This window comes from Anser cygnoides, chromosome 13 (assembly GCF_040182565.1).
Source record: "Anser cygnoides isolate HZ-2024a breed goose chromosome 13, Taihu_goose_T2T_genome, whole genome shotgun sequence".
In the NCBI taxonomy this organism is placed as follows: Eukaryota; Metazoa; Chordata; class Aves; order Anseriformes; family Anatidae; genus Anser; species Anser cygnoides.
The window spans coordinates 19,005,253-19,022,523 of NC_089885.1; the positions used below are offsets into that span (position 1 = coordinate 19,005,253).

General features: G+C 39.8%; 1 protein-coding gene across 1 annotated transcript in view; it reads left to right on the plus strand.

Annotated features, from left to right (window-relative positions):
• Positions 1-374: 374 nt before the first annotated feature.
• The window catches only part of CHM (CHM Rab escort protein), a 63,397-nt gene continuing 46,500 nt past the window's right edge, over positions 375-17,271 (plus strand). The window contains exons 1-2 of the mRNA XM_048076057.2: positions 375-594; positions 12,731-12,797. Of these exons, the coding sequence (XP_047932014.1) occupies positions 546-594; positions 12,731-12,797 (116 nt within the window). The 5' untranslated portion in view covers positions 375-545. The remainder of the gene's footprint in view (positions 595-12,730; positions 12,798-17,271) is intronic.

Genomic DNA, 17,271 nt, shown 5'->3' on the forward strand with positions numbered 1-17,271 from the left:
TCATACACAGTGAATAATAATAAGAGATTAGTTTAAACCCATGGAAGTCATTAAATGCAAAATTAAAACTTTCTAGAAATTTCCAACGGGCTGACATAGCTATTCCATGCAAGGTCAGTCTGCTTACATTGTTCATCTACATGTGGGTTTTTTAAGTATGTCTTTTTATTTTTGGTGTTCTGTGTCACAGAATACTCCTGTGCCCTTCGCCCTGATCTCCCTATCTTCCCAAGGGGAAGGAAGAGGGAAAGCAACACTGAACGCCTCAGAGGGAAAGAAAAAAGTTAATGTTAATCGGTGGGCTGAGGAAAACGGAAAGGTTTCCGAACGCAGCAGAGACCAGGGTACTGCCCAAGGTGTAACGTGGCTGTTAGTTAACAAGGAGCGCCCGGGGCCGGGTGCCGCACGCGCACCGCGTTACACGGCCCGCCAGCCCCGGCAGGACTACAGCCACCGGCTGCCCCCGCGCGCCGCAGCCGGAAGTCCCCGCTGGCGGCGGCCTCCGCTTCCCGCCGCGGCGGGCACGTGAGGGTGCCGCTCCCAAGATGGCGGACAACCTGCCGGCAGAGTTTGACGTGGTGGTGGTGGGCACCGGTACGGGCCGGGCGCGGCGGGGCCGGGCCGGGCAGGGGCAGGCGGGGGGTGCCCGGGGGGGGGGGGGGGCGCTCGGGGCCGGCCGCCCTCCTGCCGGGAGCGGCGTCCTGCTGGCCTGGGGGCAGGGGTTCCGTGCGCTGACAGCGGCTCTGAGGGGCTGAGCTGGGCGTTGCGGGGCGAGGCGGGCTATGTGCTGTGCTCTGTGCCGTGCCTCATTACACGAGGACTAAGTCCTCTAAAGTTTTCTCTAATCCCTACGTTTGCCTACAAATAACCCCAAACGTCCTCTTTTTGGGTACTTCTCGTTAAAGCGTATTACTCAATATCCAATAAACCGTAAGGTTGCCTCACGGCGCCTGTCAGGCGTGGCTGTGACCTCTCTGAAGCTGCACACGCCCTGTGTACGCCGTACGAGATTCCCCGCTGCAGAGCGTCGTGATGGCCATCTTCTGCGTCTCCCTGAAACATTCCACAACATTGTAACTACGGTCAAAATACAACATCAAAATAAATTTTTAAATCATAATTGCAGATTAAGAGATCTCCTCTGTGTTCTTACTCCTGTTCTGTGGAGTAGTAGCCTTAGTAGCGAACCTGGTGTTTTCCTGTGTGTTCAGATTTGTGAATGTTACGAGTGTAAGACAAGAATAGTAAAGAATAAGTGGCTAAAACGCCAAACCAAAAGGGTGAAATACTGAAAATTGCCTATCTTCCGTGATTTAGGATGGTGTTTTGGTGTTTATTGCCATGAAAAAGGTATCTGTGTAATGATGTAGGAATTTAAAGGAAACTCAGAGCTTCATAAAATTGATATCGATGTTGGGTTCGTTGGGTATGCCAGCTACTGAGGAAACCAGAAGGTGAGTAGTAATAGTGGGAGAAGCCATCTAGCTACTAAGCAAGCTAGTGCAGGTGGTGTATCTGATAAAACTATAATTTACCTAAATAAGATTTCATCCTTCATGATTCTTATGGAAAAGTAAAAACCCGCTGCCACGCTTTTCTTCTGGAGACTTAATAATTTTTGTTCAAGGTAGAGCGTAGTCCCGTTCGCTCTGGCAGCCCTGGTGCTGAGGGGCCGCGCGGTGCAGGTGGGCTGAGTGGCTCCGGCAGCAGCACCCGTGGCCGTGTGCTGACGTTCACGTCCCCCGTTGTGGTCACGCTGTGTGACACTGCGGTAGCGGGCCGCTGCTGGGGCACGCGGCTGGCAGTAGCGTGTTGTGGCGGCAGCGCGTCGCAGACAGACAGGATCACGCGCTCCTAGCCCTGTGCTTCTCAGTGTTCACCTGAGGCAGAGTCACTTCTGGCTGAGCTTCGCGGCACCATGTCAGCAGCACATCACTGCCCATCCGGTGCGATCTTCCCTGCTGTGGGAATCCCTTGTCGCATCAGAGCTTTGGTGCTGGGGGAGAAAATCCTTTGAGCTGAAGTATTCCTCGGAAGTGTTGCTGTATTTGGTGGTGCTGCTGAGGATTTGTGTTAGAGGATGCCTTTTTCAGACGTTTGCCCACCCGTAGGAGTACTGCTAGAACTAATAGGAAGATTTTCAGAATTTTACATTTCAGGAATTATTTTGACTTTTCTTGGCATTTCTTTTCACTAAAGACATACGTAAATGATGTCCAGCAGTGCCGATTGTCTGTATTAAATTACCTATATGGGATGTGAGTCAAAGTAGAACTTTCATCTTCTAGGAAATGACTTCTGAAGGAATAGCTTAAAGTCCTCAGCGCTCTCTTTTTGAATGCTCTAGCCAGTGCTGAGTGTACACGTGGATATTTAATTGTGACACTGTAATAACTGTAATGCTGGTGTTAAGTGCACAGTAGTAATTGCATTCTTTTCTGCATGCGTGGCCTTTGTCTGGTTTTATAATTCGTGCGTTTGTTAATTTTAGTAATTAGATTGAGTGGTATTATTGGATTTGAATTTGTTTTTATTTCAGGGTCATTTAACTGTTTCCTTGGAGTGAAACCAGGAACCTCACACTGAATTTTTGTCATCAGTGGTGCATTTAATGCTTAGGTTCAATTACTTTATCAATATTTCTATGGTAAAAGCAAATTCACTTATTGAAGAGACTACTTTTCTTTAACTCAGAGAGAACATTGTCTTGCACAGCCAACTGTAGAACAAGCTGGATGTGTAGTACAGAAATACCCTGGTGGGTTCAGTAGCAAAATTTCATTCCTATGGTGGAACTTATATCCGTAGTTCTTAAGAAAATTAGATTATCACATGGCATGAACTGGCGGGCACGTATCTTGAGGTTTTCCGTGATAACACGAGAGTTAAAACTGTTATGAACTTCTTTTGTTCTGCCCCCACCCATTTTTTGTAGTGTTGATTTTTTTTTTTACTTCATTTTATTCTTTTCCCCTCATTAAGGCTCTTATATCCCAATTTCCCTATTTTCTGATTATATGATTATAGCATTCTGCTCAAGCTATCCAAAAACCAAATAGAAATGGCTTCACTGGGTGACTGTCTGCCAAAGCAGATACAGCATCATCAATCCTCAAAGTAGTTCTGGTATTTTGGAAATTTATATTCAGTGATTTTTATTTATCTGAAGGTCTGTAACATCTAGTTTTGGACAGCTGATGTTCTAAGTGCTTGCTTGAGGACTTCAGGCTGGGCAATAGTCGTGTTCGTTACTGCCAGCCCTTTATGGGGCCAACTTTTACATTAGAGCAGGCATTGTAAGGGTATGTCTCAGAGGAGGATATATCACGAGTTGTTTGATAAGTATGTTAAAAAAACATCCATTTGAGAGAATGACACAGTTCTAGAAGTCAGCGGCAGGGGTTTTATGTTTAAACAATTGTCAAAAAGGAAAACTCATAGGCAGAACATTGAGCACTGTCAAAATCATGCCAGAAATCAGTGTAAATGCTAAGATTTGCAACATGGCTGCTGCAAACAGCCATAACTGAAATATTTATTTAAGTGGTATGGGTGGGGATGCAGGGTCACCCTTACCTTTGAATTTCTTCAGCTGATTGGATTATATTCAGTCGTAACTTCTTAAACTTGTCTCTGATACCGCAGGAGGCCTGTATTAACTGCTGCTGAAGTTATAAAATAAAAGGTATTACTCTTTAAGAGGCAGGTGTATTCACAAGTTTGCCAGTAATTCTAATTTTTTTTCCTAAAAAGGAGTTATTCTTTATAAAAGCAGTCACAGTAAATTTTCTAGTTCTATGCAATTTTCTTTCCATTCTGCTTTTCAGTGGTTATAAATAACACATGAAATGACTTTCAAGGTAGAAAGCAGGAATCCATTTTGAAATATTCTATAAAATAAAGAGTGATTTATGGTTTCATATGATTTTGGCTGAAAGCACTCGGGCTTTGCCAGGTCATCAAAGTCCTGTCAGGAGAATCTATTATTTATTGTTCGATATGCTGGGAGTGGTGTAAGTACTTTATGTTTATCTTATGTAAGTATAGTGTTAGGAAAAATCGCTTCCAGATACTAAGACAATTTTAAAAGTACATTATGGAAAACTAACCTAAATACTACAATGTGGGTGATGAAGGTAGCACTGGAGAATGATTTAAAAAAAATTTTCGAAAAGTGAATTATTGCTAATGCTTTTATGGATGCATGGTATTTTTAGGATGTGGCCAAAATGTTTTCTAACACGTTCTGGGTTGGTAATTTGGTTATTTTACTTTATATATGCACACAGTCTTTACTTCACATCAGCACCTACTTAGAGTTGTGCAACAGAAACTAAAAGGAAAGCCAGCTGAAGATGGATGTTTTTAATGCCCGTGGTCATTGTGGACTAATACGGTGGCACAGCCTTGTAATATTAATGTTTCTGAGGAGGAAATAGGCCCGTTTTATTATTATTGTTTGCTAATAAGTCGTTACCTGTCCGTGTAAGTGTCAGACAAAATGAACACTGGCATAGTGTTCTCATTTCCACTTCTTTTTTTTTCTTTAAACATACCTTTATCTTCCTACTGACTTTTTTTAATCTGACTAAAATTGATTTTTTTTTTCTGGCATGCTTTCTATTCTGAATATTCTTGTAGAGCAGAGCTGCTATGACAGCCTTCTTAGAGGCTTGGACTCCCACTGAAATCTCAAATGGGATTCTTTCCCAGATACTGTGAAACGTCCCTTGCTGCTCTTGTAAGAAAATTCATTAATTTGTGAATATTTTACTGTCCTTTTCAGCCTGTAACTTTTTCAGATTTTTCAGATTATATTGCTGATCTTAGAAAAGTAAGAATCATGAGTAATCAAAAAGAATCAGAAGTAATCGAGAACCGTTTTTTCTGTCTCCAATAGCAAATATCATTCTCCTGGTTAAATTACCAGCTTTGTGACTACTCTCCAGTCCAAGAACCTAGGTTTTTCAAGGCACTGGTGCACTGGGGTTGCCTTAAAACCAACCAAAGCATTTTGTAATAATCTTTGTTGGTACACAGGTAACTATATGGAATTGCTAATTTAGGAAAATAAACTTTTCACTTTTCAAGTTGCTTTTTATGAGAAGTTTAAAAGTGTCGGTATACAGAGCAAGGAGAGTAGGCTTTCTTCCTGCAGGGAGGTAGAAAAGGAAGTGAAAGATGAAGGTATTAGAAGACTAGAATAAAAATAGAAGTTTTAATATGTGTCTTACTATGCTCATCTCTTAATGTATGTGCTTTTTTATATATGTATTTTTAATCCACTGCTTTTGGCTGTAAACTAAAGATTAGACTCAGCTGTAGTGTCTGCTATAAAATCTACTTACAATTTAATACAACTTTATTTTTTTCTTTAAGACACAAGTCTTCGGGGTTTCGCCTGTGTTCTTTGATACTGCCCCTCGCAGCGTCCTCCTGGCCAAACGTCCAGCTGGGAGATGAGCAGGCTCACGGCGCGCTGGGCGATGAGCAGCAGGGCTCCGAGGGGTGCAGCGGACGGTGCAGCTGGCCGGCAGCTGGGCGCCAGCCGCGTCTCCCTGGCCTCGGTCCTAGGGCCAGTCCCGCCTAAGACATTTATCAGAGATCTGAGGGCAGGAGTACGGCGCATCCTCAGCACGTTTGCCGATCCCAGGAGGTGCTGTTGTTGGGTTCAGGGATCTTGGGAGGCTCCTTCCAACTGAACTGTTCTACTTCTTTCTTAATAGATTTGATTTAAGGGGAGTATGTATATATCCTGATGTGCTTATCTATATCATAGTTGCTTGTATCAAAGTACACAGATTTGATATTTCTTCAAAAATTATCCTTCTATTGGAAGTAAACCTCTAATTGTGAAAAACAAAGCTGCTGTTCCGTTCAAGTAAACAGTTTGTCACCTTGCAGTAATCTGTTTTCACCTGTAGTTCAAAAACTGGTCTGCCAAATTGCATAGTAGTTTTTTAATCTATTACCTTGATTGTGTTTCTTAGACATCCCATGATACGGTGTAGAATAAGAAACTTTTTACTTGAGGCTCCTTACTTGACCAGTTATCATTGCTTATTTGTCTTAGTGGGCTGTCATTTCTGTGACATTACTATATGCTGTGATGGAAAACCATTTTCTGATATTCTGCAATATGGACATACAATAAAATTAATCAAAACTATTATTAATTTCAGTTGGCTAGCTTTAACTTTAAAAAATGTTACATGCAGTAAGTAATGTAACTCTGCCAGAAAATTTAAAAGTTCCATTTAAAACATTGCATGAAAATTCAGTGAGCTTCTTCACAATCAGCCGCTCGTCTCTTAGCAGTTCACATACAAACAGAATTTATTGCGGTTGGTCAGCTGTCTGACTCCAGAAGATTGTTTTGAAATTGTCTCTGTCCCAGCATTTTGAATATATTTCCCTTCAACGTTTGATATTATGAAAAAGCCACTTGTGATTTATTTAGTAGATACAGTGAAGCAAATTAAACATTTAAACCTTTTCAAAAGGAAGCTTGTGTAATTCTGTAAAAGCTTACCAGCTGGATGACTGGAAAAAAGTTTTCAATAAAAAACTCCGGAACTGAGATGCTTCCACGTATATGCAGCTGTTCCGTTTATAAACTGCTTGGGGCAGTGAATTTATCCATTTGAAGTCACTTGAAGACACAGTGCTTCTCTGCAGTGTTATGTAGAGCTGCTAATCCTAAGAGACAAATGTGTAATCCTGAAAATTAGATTTTGATTACACAGAGGTGAATTATTACTTCCAGTTTATTTTGTAGAGTTTTTAAAATCAACTGGCTCTTAAAACTGAAGAAAGGAGCTTTCTAGTTCAGCAGTCATTTCTAATTTTTATGCTGCTGTGTCAAAGTCAAAAACAGAATTGATACCATAACTGTATGTGCAGCTAGTTCTCTATTTTGTATTTACTTACAAAACATATCATTCATGAAAATGAAGGTATAGCTGAGTTTGTTCCATAGACAAGGTCCAAAAACTTGCAATAGAGACTATCTTGATCAGAGGTTGCAGGAATCAAGTGGATGTAGGCTTCAAGGTCAGCTTGCAACAGCCACATCTGTAAGATTTATTGAGATTAATCTGCCTCTGAGGTATCCAAGAAGGTTATACTTGACATCGTGGTTAGACAGCTGGCAGTGAAAACTAGTGCTGTGAAAAGTGGACTTTATTCTTCATCATAAGCTTGTCATGAGCCTAGTGTTTATACTGTCTGCTTTCTGGATTACTTTATTCTGGTGCTGCAACTGCTTCTGACAGAGTCCTGCAATCTCTTGCAGCAGTTTTCAGCGCATCATGCAGATACCTGGAGAACCAGAAAAATTTGTAGGACCAACTTCAGTTATGCGTGCTGAAGTGAGCTGTGTTACTGTGCTCGTCAGTTAATCAGAGCCAGCTTGATGCAGTTCTGGCTGCTTGCATTTTTTTCCCAGTGTCCTTCCAACAAGATGGAAGAAGTCCAAGCACAGAAGGGCAAGTGTGTAGTCAGCAGTCAGCTCAGACCAGTGCAAGGAAGGCTTAGAAGTTGGTTTGGTTTGATTTTGCATCTGTATTTCAGTGAGGCAGCGTCACTGACCCATGTGAAGGTATCGCCGTCTGGGTAGGTGTTGAGAGGTACCTATGGAGTTCTACCTGTCAGAACACACTAGTGACACAGAGATCACTGATGAGTAAAATCCCTAATTTTTTACTTATTTTTGTATCTGTCTGCAGATGTAATGTCCTGCTTTCGTGAAATCTTAAAACATTGTTTCCTCGAGAAAGCTGGAGAGGCTAACTTCCCTCGTGCTGCAGCTGAGAAATGGGGGGGAGTAAGTGGAGAGGGAAGACAACGACATTAAGAAACGATGATCTAGATTTCAACTGGTACTAAGCAGTTGTCCTTCAGGAAGGAAAACTCTGTTTTTCCTGGTGAGAAAAATGCAGCACAGGACTGTTTAACAAATATTAAATGAGTCACAGGACTGCTTATGCAAATATTTCAAGTGTAATCATTCTAAAATATGAAACGGCCAGGAAGCACAGAATGTCTTTATGCATCTTGATAACAAGCACTGCTATTTCTGTATTGATTCTGCCTGAAATACGAAGAATATCTGAGTCAGCATATAACATTTATACTCTAAAGAATTGTGTGGACTCCTTATTCCTCCAGGTAAGTCCCTCTTATGCTGCCAGATGTTTATGTATCAAATACTGAGGTCTGGATCTGTTGCTGCTTGCTTGTCGTTGGATCATGCAGTTACTCTTCAGACTTCTTATTTCATGCTAATACCACCAGAAAGCTAAAAATTACTGGGATTTGGAACCTTATTTGAGAAAGTATTGTTTTGTGGTAGCCCTTTTCATTTCAGGTAAAATAAAATGAAATGTGTGCTGTGTTTCACAGTAACTAATACGCCTAGTAGCGTGGTAGGAAAGTACTGGTTACTATTAATTATACCTGAGGGCAGAGTTCTCTGACCCAGTAATTTGATTACTGATTTGAATGCAGTACAATCTTCTTTTTTTTTTTTTAATCTAAAAGGAAATGTAGGTTCTCATTTAGATCTTGCTGTGTTTTGATGCAAATTGTTGGATGCAAATCATTACTCGGCTATCTGTTCAAAAACATTAGACATCATGAGCAACACAGGTTTTAACACCATGTCCTTCGTCCCTTAAGCTAGCAAAACCAGAAGCTGACTGTTCCCCAAGAGGGATGAATGGCAGGAGGTGTTAAAAGTAGTCTTCTATGAGGAAAACCAGCTCAGAGATACCCAGCTTTACTTACTCACTAAGCATAAGTGAAACTTGAGAATTGTTGCTAGGGATATAGCCTTCTTCCTGCAGTCACTTGAATCTTGTAGTAAACTGTTACATTAAAACCGAGCTGGGAACAAGAAATTTGGAGTTTGCTCTGCCCTGTAGCTTGGGCATTTCAAAATTTGAATGTAATTCAGCTTAAAGTTCTTGGAGAATCAAAGTGCAGAACAGGAAACCATTTCCAGATGAGAAAATTCTTTTTCCGTTACTGAATAATCTGAACGGAGCCTATTTTGCTCAGCCATGTGAGCATCCTGTCGAAGACAGTTCGGCTTCATGTGCCGTAAAGAAACAAATCTCTGCCGTTTCTCTGAGAGGGCTTTCCCAAGAGTAGTTATTTTTTCTTAAGTAGAGAGGGGCTGCGTGTAACTGTGCTGTAGTGGTCTGTTTACCAGAGCCTTCTTCCTGGGAAAGAGCTTTTGTGAAGTAACGATCATACAGTCCTGACCGCGTGTAGTGGGAACTTGCGTTTGACAGAGCTCCCTGATTTCTGTGGAGCTTTATTTCTGTTAGAGAATAGGATTCAGAAACTGGTGCCCAGGGCACAGTCTGAACTTCTTTGGTTTACTGAGGTTTTGTCACTTAAGAATAAATGGTGTCTTGCTCCATCACATTGTTCTAAGAGCCTCTCCAAAAGCTAAAATGCATGGGCTTTGCCTTTCCTATACTTTCTCATTCTGTTGCCAGTGGGTACTCAGGAGGCCCCAGTATCTTAGAAGCAAAGTGTTGGTGAAGAAAATTGATGCCAGCTTTCAAGAGCAAGGAAGCTAATTCAGGGAACAATTTCATCCAAGGTTAATGGAAGAACAGACCTCCAACACAGTATCAATTGGATCAAGCTTAAAGCAATCAGTTATGCCCTAGTAGCTATAACTCCAGTCCTGGTCAGCCAGGCAGCACTTGGTGATGTTTTACAACACTTTCTCAGTGGCTTTTATCAATAAGGAAGGAGAAACAAGTTTTTCAGTTCCATTGAGTAATATTCTCTGTGCCCAAATGAGGGGAGGAAAACCTTTTCAGAAGCTACAAACAAAACACTAGTGGTGGATTCTGTTCCAGGTAGTTAATAGATGGGAGAAATGAAACGTGTAATCTATATCTATGTAGAAATGCTTTGGGAGGGCAGCTGAATGTAGAGGTGCTTTTCCGTAGTACGGCTTTGTGCATGAAGGGGCTTGTGACAGTCCTGAAGCGTGTGCTACAGTTAAATGTTTTCTTCTTGTCTGTTCAGAATAGTCTGTATACTGAATTCTTAATTTAAAAAACTCGTTATCAAGGCATTTCATAGGTCTCTTCAATTATTGATGTAGGTTCTCTTCACCCAAACGTTAGGTAGGCTTATTGTTCGTACTCCTGTCAGAAATGACGTGTGCAGTTTAAGTAGAGTGTAGCATAAGCACCTGGTGCCATGCAGGTTATATTGGGAGTAGCTTGTAATGCTGGAAGTGTCTTCAGTTCCGTGGTTAATCTGTATATTCAGTTTGTAAAGTGAATCTGTGTTGTCAAAGGATGTCGTGTTCAAAATATAAGATACAGGTGATAATCTGAATGTGCTGATTTCGAAATCTTGGTGTTGCGTTTAGCGCTTCAGGCTTCCTAAAGTGGCGTAGGTATGAAATAGCGTACGCTGCAGGTATTGCTTCTGAGACGAGGCCGTCGGAACAGCTCGTGATGTGTCACTGCAAGTGCCTTGGTTCAAAGTAGCAAAACCGCATCCCACCATTTTGAAGTGACTGTTACCTGTCAGACTTTTACGTTGTAAAGTGAATGTCCCAGGAACCGATGCAGCTCACCTGTTTGTTCCTCTTTCTTCCTCCAGAGCTTAATTCCATGAGAAGACTTGCTGTGGAAGATCAGCAATGCAAACTGTTGTTATTTCAGTTTTATCAGTTCAGAAAGAGTGGTTTTTTTTCTGTTGTTTTTAATCCATCAGAATAGTGTTAAAAATAGAAAATTTTAGGGAAATTATAGCCATTTTCCTGGTAACTTTGCCTTGCCTGTCTTAAACCTCCTTCTTGGTGTTGGTGCAAGCATTGGTACTTCTGCACAGAGCGCCGTCATGGCACAGGTCTGTTGAAATCCAGCCATTTACTTTACATGGCAGGAGGGCCAGGAGTGGCCAAAGATCAGGGGTAGGGATGTGAACCTTTTTATTTGGATGGTCTTGATTGCCTTTGCTGGCTTGAAGAGTTTGTGACACTGTGGTCTCGTCTGTCTAAGTCCACTTTTCAGGTTCTAGAATCAATAAAGACTAGCTCAACCATTTACAGTGGTTTAAACCTGTCTGTGAGGGTGTTAAATTGTACATTGCGCTTAAGTCTAACAGCTTCTTACTCCAGAGAGCCGTAAGAATGGTCCGTTAACACACTGCATTGTGTATTTTAAATGAATCATCAGATTGGCAGCATGCTGACCATTCATTCTTCGGTGAAGGCACTAGTCTTTTTTTTCTGGAGAGAGAGACGACTGCAGGCCTGAAATTCTCGCCAAGACGTTGTTCGGCACGCAGCTAGCCAAAGTTGTTTGTGCCCTGCCACACCTGCTGTTCCCACTTGCAGTTCTGCCTCGCATCACTTGTACTAGTGCAGCTGCTTCGGGGGCTGCCCTGTAAATCAGATCATTTCTTCCACTTATTTTTAATCTCATTCCCTTAATTGAATACGTACCGTAAGTGTCTCCTAACACTAGTCCTGTAGAATGTTAATCACTTTTACTGAATTACCTGTTTAAACAGCCAATAGATCATTTAAAAAGAGGTTTTAGATAGGGAGCTATACTTCTTTGAATCTAGTTATAAGTCCAAGTTATCTAACTGCATCTAAATATCTAGTGAAGGGGAATAGAAGTTAGAAAACAGTCTCATTTATTTATTAAATGCCCAGTTTAACCACGACACCATGTCATTCCAGGTGGGCATTGCTAGTGGAAAAATATCATTAGATATTTTCTTTATTTTACTACTTTTCTAAATATAGTGAAAACAGATTTTCTAGAGCATAACTGCGTGACATGGGAGACTTTGATAGAGATAGAAATAGCCCTTGAAGGATGTCCATCTGACACTCTGTCCCTAACATTACCCCTTTGAAATGTGAAGTGAAAATACACCTGCTCTGTCAGTTGAGCTTTTCTGTTTACACTCAAGTCTTGGTCTGCATGCAGAATTTTGGGTGTGCTCCTTGGCGCTCTCTCTCACGGAGCAAACCAATCAGTTCCATCTCGGACAAAGTGCAAGTATAATTCTGAGACCTGTTCACACTAGGTATGTTTGCCAACAGGCAGTACGGAGGAGAAAACACCGTGCAGGATGCCAGCTACCTTTAAACATTAAACAGTTGTTTAATGCCTTCATAGCAGCTTTATACCCTCACACCCTCCAGTGGGGAACAAACCGGGGCATGCAACGTCTACCATAAGCTTAGTAATTTAAAAACACTATTTTAACGGGTTATGACATAGTCATCGCGTTGTCATGCACTTTGAAGTGAACAAAAGTACACAAAATGCCCTCAGATAATACAAGTCCATATCAGAGGGGACACAATTACATTAAAATTTAGGTATCGTTATGCTGGCAGGTGCTCAATCTGCTTATGGCAACGAGACATCTAGAGATGAAACTGGTAACAAGCTTTAACTCCGAGGTAGTAGTGTTTGTAAGTGATATGTGCCTACTATTATTAAAAATAAAAAGTAAAAATTAAAATTTGCATTCAGTAGGGTGATGTTAATAGGCAAGATGTTAATGAACACACAAGTGTTCATTATTTTAGTTGCATAAGAGTATTAACAAATTCAGTGACTCACTAAATTATTTTTGAATTGCCTGTTGCTGACTAATTTATACTTTTATCTCATTTTTTAATGTATCTTAACATAGTAAGATCTAAAAATTGCATGTGTCGTTTCAGGTTTGCCTGAGTCTATTATTGCAGCAGCATGTGCCAGAAGTGGCCAGAGAGTTCTTCATGTTGATTCGTAAGTTACTCCAATAGTTTCCCTTTTTAAGAGTTAAACTGGTTAGAAGTATATCTGTGTCTAGGTCAGTGTGTCCTTCAGGACTTGTATTTTGTGTTCACTTGGTGTTAAAATTATTACAAAATAAAATAATAATGTTAAACTTCAGATAAGCTGTGGTAAATATTTGTGCATGCGACCAAAGTGGATAATCTGGTAAAGTTTGACCTGAAGTGGAAAAAAAGTCTTACACATTTAACTGTAAAATCATAACTCTATTAATAACCAGTAAAAGCCTGTTACTTCTTCTCTAGCAGCTTCCTGCTGGATTTCAGCAGAGAGAGTGACAGGTAGCTTTGAGGTGGTGGTAGCAGCAAGTGAGCTCAGATGCTCTCACTGTTAGTTGTTAGCCAAAAATGACAAGGTTGTCATAGTGTTCCATTTTTATGTCATTCTTGAAAGAACTCAAGATTTTCCACTAAACTTCCTGTAATATGCACCTCCGTACCCAGCATCCAGGTTTAGAGACTTTTCCTATGGATGGTATACATGTTTTCAGTTTTCCTTGTGTTTCACACCAAGAGCTTCTCCTCTCCATTTTCTCTAAACCGTATTGGTTCAAGATTAAACTTCTGTAATCTCTTTTGCCTACAGCCCTTGAAAGGACCTAGGAATTTATTGTACATTTATTTCTGATTTCAACTCATACATAAGCTCAAAATTGGTAAGGTTAGCTAACTATATTGGTTGCATAAAATGCCAATTTGCAATTGCTCACTTGGCTGTTAATCTGTCCACAGTCTCTGGCTTCCTGTCTTGGACTGGAGTGAGGACAGGTGATGCACTTCAGGGTCAGTAGTTTTTACCCAAAGGAAGGAGTTTGGGTTAAGAGCTCAGCACAATGAGTCTTCAGGATCCCTGGACTAAACACTCAGATCATAGGGAAAAATCTCCAAAACTGTAAAGAAAAAAGTTATGAAATGGGCTAGTATTTTACATCACGATGGGATAATGCACAGCAAGGCAGTACTCGATGCTCCATATTTAATGTAATTAATGATTCAGTTGAAAGAAAGCTCTCAGGATTGTAATAATTTTAAGGAAAATATGCATCTACCTCATAGCTGTTGCATTTTCTAGCATTTCACTGTTCTGCCATAGTAACAAAAAGAATGCTTAGATGCAAGTCAAGAAGATCTTACAGAAGTAATTCTAAACACATTACATGCAACATAAGCGTATGTTAGTTTTGAACATTTTGGTACTGTAATTCTTGAAATTAGCTCTAAGATTACTTATCAAAATGTTAAAAACCTTAGCTTAGAGTAAGCAGATGTCAAAGGTTGTTTGGACGTTAAGCTTAATGCATATATTAACAGTAGACTACTTTGTTTTTGTTAAATGAATCAGTTCTTTTATTTCAATTTTCATATTAATTGATTATCGAAGTCTGTAGTAATAGTCAGCCACTGGAACTTCTTATTTTATCTCTGAATGTTTTTAGCCAGGATGAAGAGTCTTTCAAAAAAACTCACAGAAGCAGGCAATTAGAACTGCGGAATACAGATTTAGTTTATTACTGTTTGTTTATTACTTAAACACGTTCATTTATATTCACACGTGTTCTTCTTTTTATGATGGGAGTGAAGGCTTCTACATTTGATTCCTTTCTCCCGTGGAGTTATTGTCCAACTCTTATGCAGGCCATGAGCTTTTTAGGTCAGAAGAAGGTGTTCTTAACAAAGGTGGTTTTCACTCATAGGAGTAGTTGCCACTGTAGTTGGTGCATCTGCTCACTTAATGACGGTCAAGAATCCACATCTTGGCAAAAAAATGCACAGTTTTGTACTGTACAACCTCCCATAAATAGGGAAGCATTTCGAGCCATTTGCTTTTCATGTTTGAGTAAGCTAGTGCTCTTGGAAAAATAAAAAAAGACAAAAAAACCACAACTGATGCCATTTGAATTTCAAGTGAAAAACTGGACCTCTGGCAAGCTTTCTAAGACTTCATCTGAATTACAACATTTTAATTTTATCTACTATATATCTAGTTTAATAAATCATTTCTAGGTAAATTTTCAGGTTTCATTTAACTGAGATAACAGTATAATTGAAAGTTGATGAACAAAAAAAAGCTTGTTTATATTCAGAATATCACTTTCTATAATATTGCAGACTACATTGTTCCCGTCTTGCAGGATCATCAGGTTAAATTGTTCTCAAACTGTAAGAAAATAAGATTTGGGGTTACTGAAATACTTGTTTGTGTTAGGTATACTACTTGGATTAATTTCTATCTCATGTTCTCTACAAAGGTCTGAGTTAGGTTAAGTACAAGGTTTAGAAAACATATATGAATAAAGTCTTTGTTTACAGTTTGCTTGCATTCGTTACCTTGTATAGATCATTTTATTACTTTTAATCTCCAGCCTTGTTTGCGTTTATCATAATATACTGCATAGGTGATTATGGTAGATAGTTTTGAAGTGGCCTATTATAAAATACTAAGTTCTAAGTTTGATTTATAAACACTGTCCAAGCATTGCCATCAACAGTAGCTAATCTTATTCAAAATAGTCACTTCACTGCAGTGTTGCCATAAATTCCTGTAGACGGATTTTAAACTAAAGTTAGCTTCTGCCAAATAGTAATTGAAGGAGCTCTATTTCTCTGTGCCAGCTATCTGTCTCAATAAACGTAAAATCTGTGGTTCTTTTTAGAGAGCTACATTTACCGTAGATATTAATGAGCTGTTGACATGTGAAATTTCAAGGATAGATATTAAGTGATTTAGAGAAGTAATTTGCAATTTAAAATGCGGAGATTGGCACCTATTTTAAACTCAAAGTTGCTGAAGGAAGGCAGATCAAGACTAAAAGTTGGTTACTTCAAGTGAATGTACCTCCCACAGTAATTGTTCCTATGCATAGGATTTTCTCCTCGTGGTTTGCTATCTTTTCTAATTTTGGTCCTTTGCCTATTTTCTTCTATACGTATATAACTGTGTAGTGGTTTGGTTATGGAGGATGGGGGATTAGAGGTGAAGCACGTTTAGCTACATTTTGTATTTGATTTTCAGCATCTAGAATGTAACATTTGTAGATGGTAAACTTGCTCTGTATGGCATTCTTTGCTGACTTATCTTTCCATGTAGAATTTAACTGGAAGACAAAGGAGGACTGTCAAGGTGCAGGATTTTAACTTCTCTCTTGTGCTCAGTTTGCTCTGTCTACTTCTCCTGTCTTTCTGCATCTTGTGACCTCTTGTCTTTTGACCTCTCTTTGCATATGGAGTACTGAAAAGTTCCTGGAGTCCAAAATTGTTTTATCTGAGCATTGAAAAACATCACTACATCTGTGTAGTATGTTCCACTTCATGCTATGGCTGTCTCATTTTTTCACAACTTGTAAAGTACATAATGTAATACAACTCATGCCTTCATATAGCCTTCTTTTTGATCTTTAGCTTCTGTAATGTGAGATAGCTGTATAAGCACAGCAAGCAGAGAGGGAAAAGGTTGCTTCTCAAAGCAAGTCATTTTTTTCCAAGAAAAAAAGATGAATTATTTAACTTCCAAAAGGAAACCTAGGTAAAAAAAAAAAATCTTAATTCAGGTTAACCCTTTTTTTGGAAAAGCTGTTGTTAAATTTGTTTAGGATGTGAAATTATAGCAGAGGTGCTACAGTGTAAAATTGTCTCAAGTGGTCTGTGATGATTACCCTTGCTATTTTCATTACCTTAGGATGTAACGTAATTAACGTAGTACCGGTGGCTACCATCATCCCCCTTTTGTTGAGCTGGAGGATCTCAAGCTGTGTTTAGGTTAACTGTTTCTCTTGAAATGCATAGAAACTTTTCATGCTCCAAAACACAGTTACTATGGCGGAATGGGAATTTCAAGTAAGTATCTGTGTTCTTAATAGGTAGCACATGAAACTTTATGGGTTTGAAGCAGAGGTCATTTTGTTTTCAGATCCTTAAAATCGATGTGGCAGTAACTTCCTGTGCAAAAGACAGCTACTCTGATGGCAGGAGACTCCTTTCTGAAAGATCGAATGCAGGACAGACAAATAGAGGCAGCTCTTGGGAGCAATCATGAGGCATCAGCAGCTTTTTTTCAGACATCACCAGTTTTGACTGTTACACCATGGCTGTAGGGACATGGCATTCAGAGGGGCAGTCTTCGTTACAGGAGTAGTCCATGAAATACCTTTTCTGCTCTTACTCATGTTTTACTTGTGTAATTCATGCTTTTGAAAGTCCTGGGTTTCTGAAATTGCAGTCTGTCTTCAAAAAGTACTGTTAGATATTCTCTTGGTTCAGATTCCAAGAATGTTAAGTAGATGGAAATAATTTTTATTTTCACTGTTCCAGGCAAGGATTTACTAATGCTTTCAAAGTATTTGTAGAAAAAATGGTCTTAATAACTGAGGAAAAAAAAATCACAAACTGATGTAGGAGAAGTGAGAATTAAGCTTTTTGTAGTGGTACTG